The sequence below is a fragment of the Oenanthe melanoleuca genome, chromosome 14, assembly GCF_029582105.1.
Source record: "Oenanthe melanoleuca isolate GR-GAL-2019-014 chromosome 14, OMel1.0, whole genome shotgun sequence".
NCBI classification, from domain to species: domain Eukaryota; kingdom Metazoa; phylum Chordata; class Aves; order Passeriformes; family Muscicapidae; genus Oenanthe; species Oenanthe melanoleuca.
The window spans coordinates 2,711,044-2,726,541 of NC_079348.1; the positions used below are offsets into that span (position 1 = coordinate 2,711,044).

A 15,498-nucleotide genomic window follows, 5' to 3' on the forward strand; every position below is an offset into this window, starting at 1 on the left:
AAAAGGAAATACATTTTTCATTTATGGTTTTCATAGACCAGCCTAGGATATGGAAAGAAAAAGGGAGAATGTCTCTGAACAATTGGTTTCTTCTAATATTCTATTTTATCCATAAAAACTATGTAAAATGGGAATATAAAGAACTCCTAAAACATGTAAAAAAAATTCTTATGCTGCAATATTCCTGGATGCTGTGACTTTTAGCTTCTACAGGTAAAACAGGAGTTTCATATCTTTTACTGTAACTGGTTAATTGCCTCTCTTCCTCCTAAATTTCCTGGTAGCAACAATTGCCAGATACCAGGTTTCTTGGAACATGCCTAAAAATTTTGGAGTTCAGTTTTGTGGCACCTCTCTAATCAGTAGCCAGGAGAGTTTTATGCAGTCAGAATCAGATATCAAAGAATAAATACAGAGTCAGATCATATCTGATTGATTCAGCAAACATATTAAGAAAATACTGAAAAAATTGTATTATTTCAGGCTTCATTGCTGGTGAATAGTACTACAGGTAATACTATAGGTAATAGAGTAAATAGCTAAACCTGTGATGGAAGAAGTGGATTGATATATTTTGACAGTGATACATACTTAAGGAATTACACATATGTAATTTTTTTTTCACCCTCTGGAAGATTTAAATGGCAACCCAAGCAGCATTTTCTTAGAAAAAAGAAACTGAATAAGTAAATTAATATTACCTAGCTGATTTAAACACTTCTCTGATATAAATAATAAGCATCAAGTCCCATTGTGATGCACAGACATACAGGAATGGACACATTTTGCCTGGTGTGAGTTTATAATTTGAGAAATGCTAAGGAGATGTGGAGAAATCAGACTTTTTTTTTTCAAATATCCCTTCTCATTGACAAAGTTGGACAGCTGGCACTCTTGAACATTTCTTTAGCCAGTTAAATGCTAAACTCCTATTGCAGTAAGACCTGAATTTCTAAGTCATCTATAAAAAGGACCTAAACCTGTATCTGTAGGTTTAGCTTACCTCAGGCCTTTCAAATATTTTAGGCCAGTATTTCATTACATATCTGGATAATAATAAGTGGAACAAACCTGAAGTATCAAAAAAAAAAAAAAAGCCAATCTTCATCTAAAGTCACTTGTAGTCTTTCTTGTGCTGTAGCCACACCTTAAAAATGAGGCACAGTCTCCTAATTTATTTAGAAGTTTTTGCAAAATTGTGTTAGTGAGAGTGGCCAGACAGATGTGTGTTAACAAAGATCTATGTCAGATCCCTTGAATTCCAGACCTTCATCCTAAAAACACAAACCCTTTGTATTATTGAGAATCCCAGAGCATTTTACACAGATACTGAGGTTCTGGTGTTAGACACTCCAGTTAGGCATCAAAGACAGATAGCAGCCAGCATGCAAGTGCAGCTTCCAAAGAGAATAAAGCTCTTTTGAAGGCAATAGAAACTGTCAAAGTTAAATTAAAAATTAAAAATCTATTCTGTGGGCTGCTGACACACTAGGCTGCCTGACAGCTACAGAGCCAGAAGTTTCAAAACCCTCTCACATGCAGCTATGAGTTAACTGTAAGGCTTTCTGTGCTCCCCCCTCTAACCCAATCAACTTTTATCTTACAGTGAAATATCATCACAGTGCCTATGAACTGATCCTCTTGGTCATAAGGAAAGAAATTCACCCTTTTTAAAGTATCTTGAGTGATCAAGTATTCAGCTAGTTGATGCTTTAGCTGATGTATGTGATGTATTGATCTAAAAATTATAGACTTTCTCAGAATTTTAATGATTTATTATTTATGATAATGTACTGCTGCATGCCAGTCTCTCAAAATTAAGATTTATATGGCCTTCAGTATGAAAAAACACTGCCTACAGTGACAAGAAGCATTTCAATAAATTATTACATGTGTTAAATTTAGGTCTTAGAATCTGCAAGTAGGGTAAAGTGAGGTAATTCCTGTTGTTTGGGTTCACAGAGTCACAGAATCATAGAATAGTCTGAGCTGGAAAGGACCCACAGGGATGTGATCCTCAGGGAAATCCTGGCCCTGCACAGGACATCCCTCACCATCCCCTAAAATCCCACCTTGTGCCTGGGAGCATTGTCCAAATGCTTCCTATTAGTTTATTTATTATTTTTTAAATTGTAGTGCCCAAAAATGCACATAGGACTCGAGGTGAGGCTGCAGCAGCACAGAACAGGGCAAGGCAATCACCTCCTTTTTATTCTGAAAGCACTGAAGTACCACAGCAAAATATTAAGGATATTAAGAAGCACAATGGATAATACCTGTCTTTCCCTGTGTCCTCCACATTTATACCCCATTGTGTGGTAACTGACATTTCTGAGTGTCTTTGTTGGGATTCTTTCCTGTTTTACTGACCTCCCCTGTCAAGAAGAAACAGTAGAGTAATAAAGGACAATATTTTTGTTGTCATGAGCAATTTACCATCTTATACCTTGCAGAACTCTGAAAGTCAGATGTTTATTGCTTGCTGCTGCTTGTGCTACTCCTCAGCTTGTCAGAATAAGAGATCATGACAAAAATCTATCTATAATTAAGCAAAACCTTCAAACTATACATTGCTTGAATTTAAAAGGATGCAATGCCTTTATCACTGTCATGCATTCAGTCAAAAACATATTTGGGTTTTGAATGGTAAAGTGGGCTTTAAAATCAAGATCAGGAGTTCAGAGTTTATTTTGAAGTAATGTGAGGTTATTTGCACAGAATGCCATTATAATTCATACTATAAAGGGTAGAATCAAGCTGTATTAAAGCAATTGACCACTGTTTTCCTACAGGCTAAATCCAACATTTTTCAATTATTTTATTACTTTTTGCATACTACTTCACATGAAATTTGGGAGAAATGAGCTGCAATGCAATACAGATTTGACTGATTAATCTTACATGTAGAGCAATAATTCTCCTACATTATTCTGTATAAGCTTTAATATTTCTTTGGCTTATGTGGATTGGAAAGACCCCGTGTTGACAGGTGAGATGTTCCTGGTGTTCTTGCATGGTCCTCCTCTCTGCAGCATCCAGAATTTTAATCAGCCAGGTGCTGAAAACACGACATGCTGTTGATTTGGATGGGAATTAAATGTCTAACCAGGCATTAGTCAGAGCCTCTGCACTTGAGTGGGTATGTTTTCATTCATCCAGGAAGCAGAGCAGCACAGCCTCCTGAGACCTGGCTTCCAGACAAAGGGAGTTCAGACAGAAATTGGAGCTTCTGGTTGCATTTTGAACTCTGCCTGCCCCCGGTGTTCCCTCCCCTTGAACAAGCAACAGGAGCTGCATCTCACTTATCTGGCTGAACAGTGGCTGCTGTTGCCTTTGACTCGTGTGACTTTAAACAGGACATTGCTAGAAGACTTGAACAAATGAACTGGACTCCATGAAACCATCAGATTTAACTGTCCCTGTTGTGTACACTCCTGGAAACTTGTTAATTCATTATGTAACAAAGCAATTCTCATGCTGAGTGATAAAAACCCCTCAAATTATTTTTGATTACATATTCTTTATTCTTTATTTTGATTCATTATTATATTTTTTCATTATTATTATTATTATTAAATTATAATGAATAAACATAATACATAATATATTTCATAGTAGGAACTACTCATCTTATGGTAAAATGTCTTTCCATATAAAAACTTTCTAAAAATCTGAAGTTCTACTCAAAGATTTGGGAGTCCTAAGAGCAGCCTCTGCTGATGCAAAAGGAAATTGTTTCTCAATTTTTCTAGTGGAGGTAAGTGTTTATTGCCTATCCACAAGAAGTTTGTAAGAACTGTTTGGTGTTTGTATGTCACTTGGAAAATATAAAAGCCTTCACGGATTATAAATTTAAAGTAACTCAAGTAAATAAGAAGATCAGCATTAAAAATATTGGATGCCACAAACAATATAGCTGAAACTACAATGGTCTTATGGTCCAACAATAGAGTTATGGTAGTCTAATGAGTAAGATGTCTCTTTCCCCTCCATAATAAATGTGAATACTGATGCACAGCTTGGACCGTTCCTGTTCTCTGACGGCATTATCTTATAGCTCAAGGAGCTGCTCCAGGCCGGCCGTACCCCAGGCTGCGCTAGGGCAGCGAGTCCAGGAGAAGGGATAATGTAATCCCACCTGGAGATGCTGGGTCCAGTTCTGACCCGCTCAAACAGAAATGCACTGACCGGGCAGAGCGGGCTCGGCCGAGACCGTCGAGGAGGATGGAGCCGGGCTCTTCACCGCGGAGCGCGGTGCGAGCACAAGGGACAAGGGGTGTCAGCAGCCACACGAGAAGGTCAGGCTGGGCACGGGAAGAGGGGGCGGCCCCGCCGGTGCCGATGCTGATGCCGATGCCGGTGCCGGTGCCGACACTGATACTGATACTGATACTGATGCTGATGCTGATACTGATACTGATACTGATACTGATACTGATACTGATGCTGATGCTGATGCTGATGCTGATCCCGGTGCTGATCCCGGTGCTGATCCCGGTCCCGGTCCCGGTCCCGGAGCGCTCCCGACCCCGCGCCCGCCCGGCCCCGCCTCCTGCTGACGTCAGCACAGCTCGCAGCCAACCAGCGCACGCGGCGCGAGCCGGGCCCCGCCCCCGCGCCCTCGCTGCCTATAAAATGCACGGCGGGCAGCGGGCGTGGGAGCGGCGTGAGGGGAGCGGGACGGGACGGACGGGACGGGGCGGCGGGACCCGCTCCTGGCACCGGGCTCGGCGGGGCTCCGCTCGCCAGCCGGCATGCTGCTCGTGGCCGCCGGGCTCCTGCTCGCCGTAGCCGCGGGCGGGCGGGGGTCGCCGGCCGGGGAGCAGGAGAGCCCTCCGGGCAGCCGCTTCGTTTGCACCTCGCTACCGCTGGACGCCGCCGGCGCGGGCTGCCCGCTGCCCCCCGTGCCCATGCAGGGCGGCGCGCTGCCCCCCGAGGAGGAGCTGAAAGCCACGGTGCTGCAGCTGCGGGAGACCGTCCTGCAGCAGAAGGAGACCATCGGGAGCCAGCGGGAGGCCATCCGGGAGCTCACCGGCAAGCTCAGCCGCTGCGAGGGCGCCGACGGCAAGGCCGGGGCGTGGAAGAACGAGGTGGGCAAGGGCAAGGACACGATGGGCGACCTGCCGCGTGACCCGGCGCAGGTCATCGAGCAGCTGAGCCGCACCATGCAGACCCTGAAGGACCGGCTGGAGAGCCTGGAGGTAGGGCCGGCAGCGGAGCCCGGTCACGTCTGGCGGGCGCTCGGGGCACGGGTGGTGCCCTAAATCCGTGCGGAGATGGATCCAAACTGGCCCAGCCCCGGGGCGAGCGGCTCCGTTCGGCGGGTCGTCTTCTCTTGGTTATTTAACTCCTCTTTATTGGTAAAAACCCTAAGGGGCTGTTCTTAAATGTGTTCTCCCGGGGGGAGATTATGGTTTCCCTGCTTGTCAGCAGCTTAGTTTCTGTATTAATAATGCGTAAATCTCTCTTTCTGGGGATGTGGCTTCATGTGGTTTGAGGTACGGAGCTGACGTCTTGGGCAGTAAGACCCCGGCATATGGTGCTGAGCAGAGCAGTGTAATGAGGAGATTGTGCTGGGCAGATGGTGTACAAGATGATGTACTAGGGCTGACACAGAATAAAAAGCCCCGGTTCTCTGTACCTCCGAGCAGAAAGGGGATTTGGTCCAAGCCCACCGATAAGTAATTTCCATGAGCCTTTGGACAGTGCCCGTGGTTTGAGTGCTGCTCACGCAAGTGTTTTGTAGAGAGGATTCTCACAGGATTTGTGCTGGTGTTCTGCTTTTCACACCCTGAAAGCCTCACGTGTGCTCCTGCTGTCCTCCACTCAGTGCTGATGTGAGGATGGCGACTAACTTCTGAAAGGCTGTTCTGTGAGTGCTGCTTTGCGAATGCAGTTCTGAGTGAGCTGTTAGTGTTACATCCTTTTATTACTACTGCTGTCTTTCTGAAGCATACTTTTTAGCGTTGTAGAAGAGAAACTCCGCTAGAGTAACATGGTAGGTGGAAATGTTGTTTTTTAGTATCCATAAAGATACGAGTGTTATTTCAGAGTGTGAGGTGCCTCTTTTTTCAGCTTGAATAAGAATACTTTCACCGGCTAATACTTAGATTGATCCAAAATCTTTGGTAAATCTGCTTTCAAAGTAGCTTAGTTTTTAATCTAAAATGAAGTGATAGTTTTGCTGTTTACTTATATTAGCCATGTCACTGATAGTAAGAAAAGCAAAATTTGAGGGATATGCCACATATATGCATACTAATTGAAGTACATCCGACCTGCTCCTTTTTATTGAACTTAAATGCATGAAAACTCCTTCCTATAAAGTGCTGAAAGCCTCTAACAAAAGTGCCTTTTGTTTCAGGACCCATTTAGCTACAGTGCTGATAAAAGCACCGAGCATGACAAATGCTAAAAAGCAATACTATTCTGTACTTGCTGGAGAGCTCCATGACCTTGCACTCCCGGTTCAAAGGAGGAAAGCACTTCACAGTTTCTGTTTGAGCACTGACAGTGTTTTTCCCTTTCTGCTTTGCCCCGAAGCACCAGCTCCGAGCCAACGTGTCGTACGCAGCCCTGCCCAGCGACCTGCGGGAGATGCTGCAGCGGCGCCTGGGGGACCTGGAGCGCCAGCTGCTCAGCAAAGTGGCCGAGCTGGAGGACGAGAAATCCCTGCTGCACAACGAGACCTCAGCCCACCGGCAGAAGACAGAGACAGCCTTGAATGCATTGCTAGAAAGAGTGTCTGAATTAGAGAAAGGTAATTGCTCAGAATATAAATGCTTCCCCATCCTGATTAATTTTGTTTACTCCTTCCTTCCAGAGCAGTAGACTAAATGTGGGCCTTGAGGGAATGGCATTAAGGGACTGGACTAAATAGTAGGTGACAGTGCAAATACTTGGATTCTCCTTTTTCTTTTATCTCAGGCTTCTTGCTTGACAGGCAGTTGCCTGGCTTTGGCTTCCTGTCTCTTAATTTGGCATGTGTGGGTGGCTAGGATGAAGCTCTTAGTGTTTGTGGGATGGAAAGATCTATAAGGAGGCAAGTGGAGATAGGAATAAGTATGGCATGGGTGTAAATAGCTACATAATGTCAAGCATACATCTGAGTAGAGCTGCCTTTATTTGGACTGAGAGTCATAGGGGCTAAATTTAATTAGCACAACTACCTTTGATGTAATGAATGGTATTTTATACTGGCTTTGTTTCTTGCTGCTTTGTAAGTATTGATGGTGACCTTTCCCTTTTTTATTGGTTATGACTTTGGGTAACTGCAGATACTTGAATTGTGCTCTATTCTAAGCTTACAGCCTTCAGAATTTACAGTAGATTACACATGGTCCACTGGGGGACACTCTTGTAATCCCAGTCATTCATTCTGATTGTTGCCTTAATTATTACTGAGATCTCTCTGCTTGAGTAGAATCTGTTTATTTGAATTACAAATGTTTTTGGAAGTGACCTGAAGCACAGAACTCTTTCTGTATAGATGTATACACATACAGAGTGGACTATATAGGGCTGGAGTTGCAGTAAATATCACTGCCCAATCCTTAAATGATTTTCCAAGGTGAATAACTCTCTGCTTAAAAGCAGTTTAATGGTCATGCTTTCCAAATGGTACAAACATGCATAGCTCACGAATTTAGAAATGCAGCCTAATGGACCCATGTGTATAATACTGTATCTATTCTTTCATCTGAAAAGGGTGAAGGAGGGGAAAAGGGAAGGAAGATGAGGATTTGGCTCTGTCCTTTAGTATTTCCTGAGAGCCATGATCAAGCCTAACCTGCAAGCTAAAGTTACAGAGAATTAGTGGCCTGTTAATGTCTTATGAGTCAAGTATAGATAGTCCTTGTCTCTGAAAGATGTGACTCATATCAGAAAGAGAGAGTGGTGGGAGAGCAAGAATGTGTAATTCAGTTAGGCTAAAAATAACCTGTTCCCACCTTTATTTTTTGTGTGGGGAGTAAGGGCTGTCTTAAGTCTCCAGGGAAGTGAAGAATTTGGGACAGGAACCAAGATATAGTCTTTCTTTCACTTATGTAATTTGTTCTTTATTACTGTACAGCTTAGCTATTCTACTTCCTCTGCCAAATCAAAGTGAGGGTAATAATGATAAAATAACTTTTTTTTAAGTGCAGACAATATTTGATCTGGCCTCATTTGAAAATAGTATTTGTTGTGCTTTTATTTAAAATTTAGTATTGTTTAGCATTTCTTTCCTACATCTAATTAGAGAGTCATAAGTTTCTCATTGTCCTGAGACTAAATAGAGTAAAAAAATTAATTTGAGGTGACACTATAAACCTTGGATTTTATCTGTAGTTGTGACAGCTGTTTTAGTTACCAATGGAGCAGAAGAGTTTAAAACTTGTACACCTGTTGTGCAAAGTTTTCTGTTAATTCCTTCACTGCTTGTCTCCAGTGACAGAAGATGATACAATAGAAAAAGCAGGAGGTATAAGCCTGAAAATAGTAGTGCCTGGACTTCAGTGTGATTCCTAGCTTTGCTGGAGGTACAAACAGATAATTTACTACATCTAAACCTATTTTCTCTATCTCTGGAAGGGAATAACATTTCTTGCCCATCTATCCCAAAAAATAATTGCTCTTTTAATGGGGTATGTTTTTGTTTTTCTTATGTGAGATAGATTTAATGTTGAAAAACCTCCATTGGTTGCTACAACCAAAGACCTTGGTGTTTTTTATTTGCTTACCATTTAGAACATTTCAGGTCTCTAAGGTTCCTCAAGACAGATTCAAGCAAAAGAGAAGCTTTTTCTTCTCCCACCCCCTCATTCTGTGACAAATGCAGCCAAAACACTTCAGTTGCTTCTGAGAACTGAGAGAATGCCAGTGGTTTAAAAAATACATATGAGAATTGTGGCAACCTTTTGTGACAACAGCTTTCATTTGGACTGGAGTGTGAAGCTGGCAAGGGGATTGAATTTGTTTAAGGAATATGAGCAAAGAAAATGAGTGAGACTCAGAAGAACAGGCTGCTAAAAAGTTGAGGACGACATTACTAGAGAAATGTGGGTTCAATTTGTGGCACAATGTGGGATTTATTTCTTAATACTTCAAGAGAATTACTTTAGAGCATCTACATCAAGTATATGACAGAGTATTGCAACTTCAGGAAGTTCTGGTCTTAAGGGTTCTCAATTTTGTAAGCATGTCTCAGAATATCCCATTGGTTTTTATAATTTTTTTTTTTAGAAAAAATAATAATTTTTGCTTTTATCCTAAATCTAGTGCCTAATCCTCCCATAGTTCATAGCTTGATATTGCATTTTTAATTCAGATCACTTTGAGCTCTTCAGATCTTGTTCTGTTTGGTTGACGGCACAGAAATCAGTTTTATTGAATGTAGCTGCTTTCTGGACTATGTCAGTGTAGTCTTATTTCAAATTTGCTGCTCAAAATGTGTTAATCTGTTTGTTAGCCTGAGATCTGAACACAGGAGTGCTGCTTGTGTAGCAGGAGTAGGGAAAGAAATCCTGGTTGTGAAGCACTGTGATGCTTTAATAATGAGCATAGCAGAGAATCCATTTTACTGCCAGTAAACCAGTTTGAATAATTTGAAATAGGGAGGCCTCCAGTCATGAACTAGGCAATGAAGAAGATTGTCTACCATCTATTCTTTTGCTCTAAATGAGCAAAAATAAACTAAAGAATTATCACAATGTGGATAAAATCTATTTGCATTTTTATGTGCAGTAAATACTACTTCAATATACTTTTTTCCCCTGTACCTCTCTAAAGTGATAAAAGCCAAAGATTATCAATATCAATTGTGTCTTAGCCTGAATTACCAATACATTGTTTTGTTTAATGTTTCTTTTTGCTCCATGTGATTCTAGGTAACAGTGCATTTAAGTCACCTGATGAGTTCAAGGTCTCCCTCCCTCTGCGCACAAACTACCTGTATGGGAAGATCAAGAAGACTCTGCCAGAGCTCTATGCTTTCACTGTGTGCTTGTGGCTGAGGTCAAGTGCTTCTCCTGGGATTGGCACTCCCTTCTCATATGCTGTTCCTGGGCAGGCCAATGAAATTGTCCTCATAGAATGGGGGAATAATCCAATTGAACTGCTAATTAATGATAAGGTGAGACCTGATGAGCTCTTTGTTGTCATTATAACCAGAACAGAGCCTTGACCCCTTGGTACCTTTGCACTGACTCCTTCCTTCTCTCTGAGAGAAGCCTTTGAGGTGGTGCTGTCTGCTTGTCTCTTGCCCACTTGCTGATTGCAAATTCCTAAAAGCACTTAAACCAGAAGTTAAATTGTTCAGATGTTTGTGTGTTGAGACCAAGCAGCGTGACATTAGATGTGCCCACACTTGTGTTGTCTGAAGTTACAAGCAGGTCTTGGCTTCTTGGTTTTTGTTTTGTTTTATGAAACAAACAAAATTTGAAGCCACACTATTGCAAGGCCTGTGATATCTAAGTCAGTTGCAGTATTTCTTTTGCTTTCTACTTGTAGAAGTTACAAATGTTAAATGAATTTTGCAGAAGACAGAGCAAAAGACTCTCCACATAATGGCCTGGTTTTGTTATGCTTAGTGACTGAACATCAGTTTAAATACAGTTTTTCAGACTTTAGATACTATTGCTTCATACCATTGATGGTTTCTGACAAGCTTGAAGAAAACATTGAAACTTGTCATTAAATGAGTATTTAAATGCTTCCTTTCTTCCCACCTTCAGTTAGGTTTCCTGGTAACTCACTGCTCTCTGAGGGATCAGGTGTTTGCTACACAGCTCAGGTGGTGGCTGATTATGGACTTCTAGCAGTCCTATCATCCTCCCAGATCAATAACCAATTATTTTTAATGGCTTGTAGAAGAGAAGCAGACTTGAGTCTGCTTATCTTTAGCAAGAACTTTTTTTCTCTTCAATATTATGTCTTTAATATCAATATTCTGTGAGGCTTTTGTTTCTTCCACATCACAGCCCACTGTGCTCAGGGAGCCCACTGCACTTGTCTTAATATTGACCTGAGAAGGTTTTCAGATCAAACTCCTAAAGAAGCATAATTCCTCATTATTGTGAGGTCTAGGGAGCAGTTCCCACAAGTTCTCCTGACAGCAGACAGATCCATTTGTCAGACTTATTACTGCAAATTGTGCTGGCAAGCCCCAGATTTTAAGAGGAACTTAATGTGACCACTGGATGGAATCTCACTAAGCACTGAGATTTAAACAACAAATGCCACAGGTTAATGTGCAGGATTACAATCCCCACAGGGGGTTGGGCTCTTCTCCCAAGTAACAGGCAACAGAAAAAGAGGATATGGCCACAAGTTGTGCCAGGGGAAGTTTTAACTGGATAAGAGGAGAAATTTCTTCACTGAGAGGGTTGCAAAGCCCAGGGCAGAGGTGGAGTCACAATACCTGTGGGTATTTGTAAGAGGTGTAGATGTGGCCTTGGCAGTGCTGGTTAATGATTGCACTTTCTGATCCTGGAGGGATGTTTGAATCATTTTGATTCTGTGGAATCCTACAAAGCAGGATGTGGACTAACTCTTGCCTCTATAATGCCCTTGCTTTTGAGGACAGAGTAAGTACTGTTCCTCTTACTGTTCCTCTTGAACTGCTAGACTTGAGTTGCCACGTGCATTATTCTGGTTTTCATTTTTTTGTAGGTTGCTCAGCTCCCTCTTTTCATCAGTGATGGAAAATGGCATCATATCTGCATAACATGGACAACCAGAGATGGAATGTGGGAAGCCTTTCAGGATGGAGAGAAGCTTGGCACTGGGGAGAATCTAGCTCCTTGGCATCCAATTAAACCTGGAGGTGTCTTGATCCTGGGTCAGGAACAGGTGAGTGAATGACAGGGTGTTCTAGGGTTTCAACAAAATCAAAACTCCCCAAACAAATAAGAGCTGTGAGAATTTGTTATACACTTGGTCCTGTTGAATACACAGTGTCAGACTGAAACAAGGCAACAAATACTTAATGAAATCACACATTGGTATATTTGTTTCACTTATTAAATATTCAGAATATTCATGTTGGGGTTAAGAATAAGTCCTTTTAGAATATTGAAAAAAACCCCAGAGGACTTAGAAGCTTGCCTTTTTAGTTAAGATCTCATAAGTAATTAATTTTGTGGCTCCTGTCTTTACATTATTTCTCTACCTATATTATTCATTTACTAAGTAAAGAAAACACTGTAACAAGTAGCAGGAAATAGCCTTTCTTCAGGATTCCCAGATTCACAACTGGAGCAATGAAAAATTAGTTTTGTCTTGGATATTGATTTTAGTAGATACTTATCCATGACATAAATGACAGAATGGCAAGTTCAGTATCTTCATACACTCTACAGAGCAGATGCTCCAGCTCACAAGTGAGTGTCTGGCAGGTTTCCTTTATCTCTGCCTGCACTGTGCTGGCTTCTGTCCTTTTCTATGTCAGTGTGATCACCAAAAATGAGTGATTTCTGTCCTTGGGTAGTGAGTGGAGCAAGCAAACACTTCTAGGCTTGTGCAGTGGCAGTTTGAATCACTCATTTGTTACAGCCAGACAAAGCCTGGGTATTTAGATCCAAAGAGCACATCTCACAGTCTCTGCAGACAGTTGGGCAAGGGCTGCAGTTATAGTTTAATCTATAGCTATAAAGCTTTCAGGGTAACCTTAACCCATCTGTGCAGTTCCTTCTGGAGTTGTCCTGTGCTAAGCTTGCACAGTGGCTCTTAAAGTAGCCTCCAAGTTTAAAGCTGCCTTCCTGCTCTACTGTTTGAGGGCAGGGTTGATTATGTGCAGCCTTTTTGTGGTGTTTTGCAGTCACCACTGTTTGCCCTCAGTTATTTTGACACAGTTCAAGTTGGAGCTTCTCACTGAATGCCTTGTTCAATGCAGCCCTTCTAGAAACTCACCTCTGTGATCAAACTGCACCTCTCTAGCAGTGGGGCTGGGTGGGGAGGGACTTTTGAAGAAGAAAATGCCAAAATAACTTTCTCATCTAATCCTAACTCTCACATTCCTAAAGGACACAGTAGGAGGAAGATTTGATGCAACTCAAGCCTTCGTTGGGGAGATGAGCCAGTTCAATATATGGGACAGGGTCTTAAAAGCTGAAGACATCATGAATATTGCCAACTGCTCTATTAACATGCCTGGCAACATCATCCCCTGGGTGGATAACAACGTGGATGTGTTTGGAGGTGCTACCAAGTGGCCTGTGGAGACCTGTGAGGAGCGTCTGCTTGACTTGTAGCTGTGATCACTTCCCATCCAAGTGCCCCCTTTAGTAGGACAATCTTCTGTGCAATCTAAAGCACTTATTTTTTTCTCCTTGCCCTTTCCCAGTCTAAAGTCCTTGAAAGAATAAAAAAAAAAAAACAAAAAAAGAGTAAACTGCCTCAGTGCAAAGATAGCTGCTAGTTTGGGGCATTGAGCCTGGCTATGAAAGGAGCACTTCTTGGCTAGAGCAGCCCTTGCTTTCTTCTGGCCTGATCAAAAAATGTGCTTTGGCCTTTTGGTTGGGCCTGAGCTTAGATCATCAGTTCTTCTGCAGGGGGGAGAACAGTGTGCACACTTCACTGTCCTGTTCCTGATAATGTGCAGTGCTGACAGCATCAGGATTAACAGACTAAATGTGAGCCCTTCCTTCCAGTCTATTGTCTCCCCTTTGAAATGAAGCCATTCTTTTTTAGCCCTTAAAAAAAAAATAAAAAACCACTTAATCCTTACACTGCAGTGGTTATGGTGCAGCTATGGGTAGAGCAGAACAGCCACTGTCTGAGTGCAAGGCTTTTGCTTTTTAATTTGCAGATTAGAAATCCTTATTTTATGATAGAGGTGGTGTATTGGAGACACACATTGTCCTGTTCTTTTTGAACACTGTGCAGTTCAATTTGAAGAAAGGGCTGTTTAATCAGCACAGCTCCAGTGAAGCAGAGGTTCTGTCCCAAAGCCTGTCCTTTGCTAGCCAGGATCCCAGCATAGGTGGGTGGCTGAAAGATTGTATTTGTATTTTCTGTAGGCTGAATGTACTGAACTCCTAGTAACCTGGCTTGTATACTTTTCTCTATTGTTTCTCTTGCTTCAGCCAATGTCTTTATGTTTTTTAAATATACAAGCTGTGATTAAGTGAATTTCCATTTTGTTTTGCTTTGAAAGGCCTTTTTATGAGCAAGTGCCAAAGTTCAGTTTCTGCTTGCTGAGAATTGCTATCTATTTTTCCAGCATAAAAGTCTTCTGCACTGGTTTATATGTTATTATAATGGTCTATGTAATATGAAAATGTGCTGCTTTTTCAATTCTTGTTGACTGTCTCTTCTGTAAGCACTGGGCTGACTACTATATTTTTTTATCACTTTCTCTCAATATTTTGCAAACAATGTTGCTGTTTCCTTGGCGTTGATGTGACTACTTGGTTTGTGGCTCGCAGATAGCAAATGCACTGTACTGGGAAAGAGTTAATACTTTTGTTATTTAAAAGAAAAAGAATTTAAAGCGGGGGGGGAGGGGGAATTTATAAAGCTAAATATCATATTTTATTTTTCATATGTTTGAATTGTAAGAATAATATGGTGACAGTCCCATTTGTAGGGTAAAGTTACATATTTCCATGAATATGTAGTATGCTGTTCTTAAAAGAAAATTCTTATAATGAACTTTTAATTAAAATGCACTGTAAAATGAGTCTCTTAATTCTTTTATAGTCACACAAGACACTGAATATTCTTTCATACCTTCTATGAGTTTTACCTGCTTTCTCTTTAGACTGCTAGAAATACACTCTTGTTAGAATTTTCTTTATTCCCTAAATGCCTCCAATGTTCTCATTGTGATTGGCTTTAAAATACTCACACACACTGCTCCCCCAACCTACAACTCCCTGCCCTAAGGGAAAAACAACCCACAAAACTCACTTCTTATCAAAAGAATCTGTGTTGTGAGGTGAGGAAAAGTGCAAAATTCTCATCCAGAAGAGGCATCAGCCCTCCAGTCAATCCTCCTTTATTTATCAGCTGCTTTTCAAAAGAGGCTGGAGGAGCTAAACTCTGGAGTTACACATATTTCACTCAGTTCTTAAAAGGTGCAACAGTGAAATTGTCTTGGACACTTTGCTGAATGTCCTGGAGCCCCTGTGGGTGGTGGGGTCTGCTGCTCTAAACCCCAGCTCAGTGTTTGAGTTCAGTGCTTGCTTGAGGGAGATCTTTACACATCTGTTGGCCATGTTGATCTTTAAACACACTCAGCCTTTAGCCACGTGCACCTGAGTAAGAAGCCCCACCTGCATGGGAAGGTGTTAATGGTGGGACTATACTTGGTTTTCACTCATTAAATAGTTCAGATGGAGGAAGGTTTTGGTTTGTTGGGGATTTTTAGACATGGACTCTAGTAAAAGCCAAAGGTAAGTGGTTTATATTCCTTTGGAAACAGGTTCTTTAATTATTTTTTAGTACATATATATTCATACATACTTTTTTTGTTTGTGCAATAGTACCTTTTCATTAAGAAGAAAAGATGTGTTGATT

At 41.6% G+C, this 15,498-nt stretch overlaps 1 protein-coding gene across 1 annotated transcript; it reads left to right on the forward strand.

Annotated features, from left to right (window-relative positions):
• The first annotated feature begins 4,658 nt into the window (after positions 1-4,658).
• Positions 4,659-14,659, forward strand: NPTX2 (neuronal pentraxin 2). The gene is made up of 5 exons (XM_056503562.1): positions 4,659-5,201; positions 6,544-6,760; positions 9,867-10,111; positions 11,650-11,829; positions 13,002-14,659. The coding sequence occupies exons 1-5, from the start codon at positions 4,755-4,757 to the stop codon at positions 13,227-13,229; spliced, it is 1,317 nt and encodes a 438-aa protein (XP_056359537.1). The 5' UTR covers positions 4,659-4,754; the 3' UTR covers positions 13,230-14,659.
• Positions 14,660-15,498: the final 839 nt, after the last annotated feature.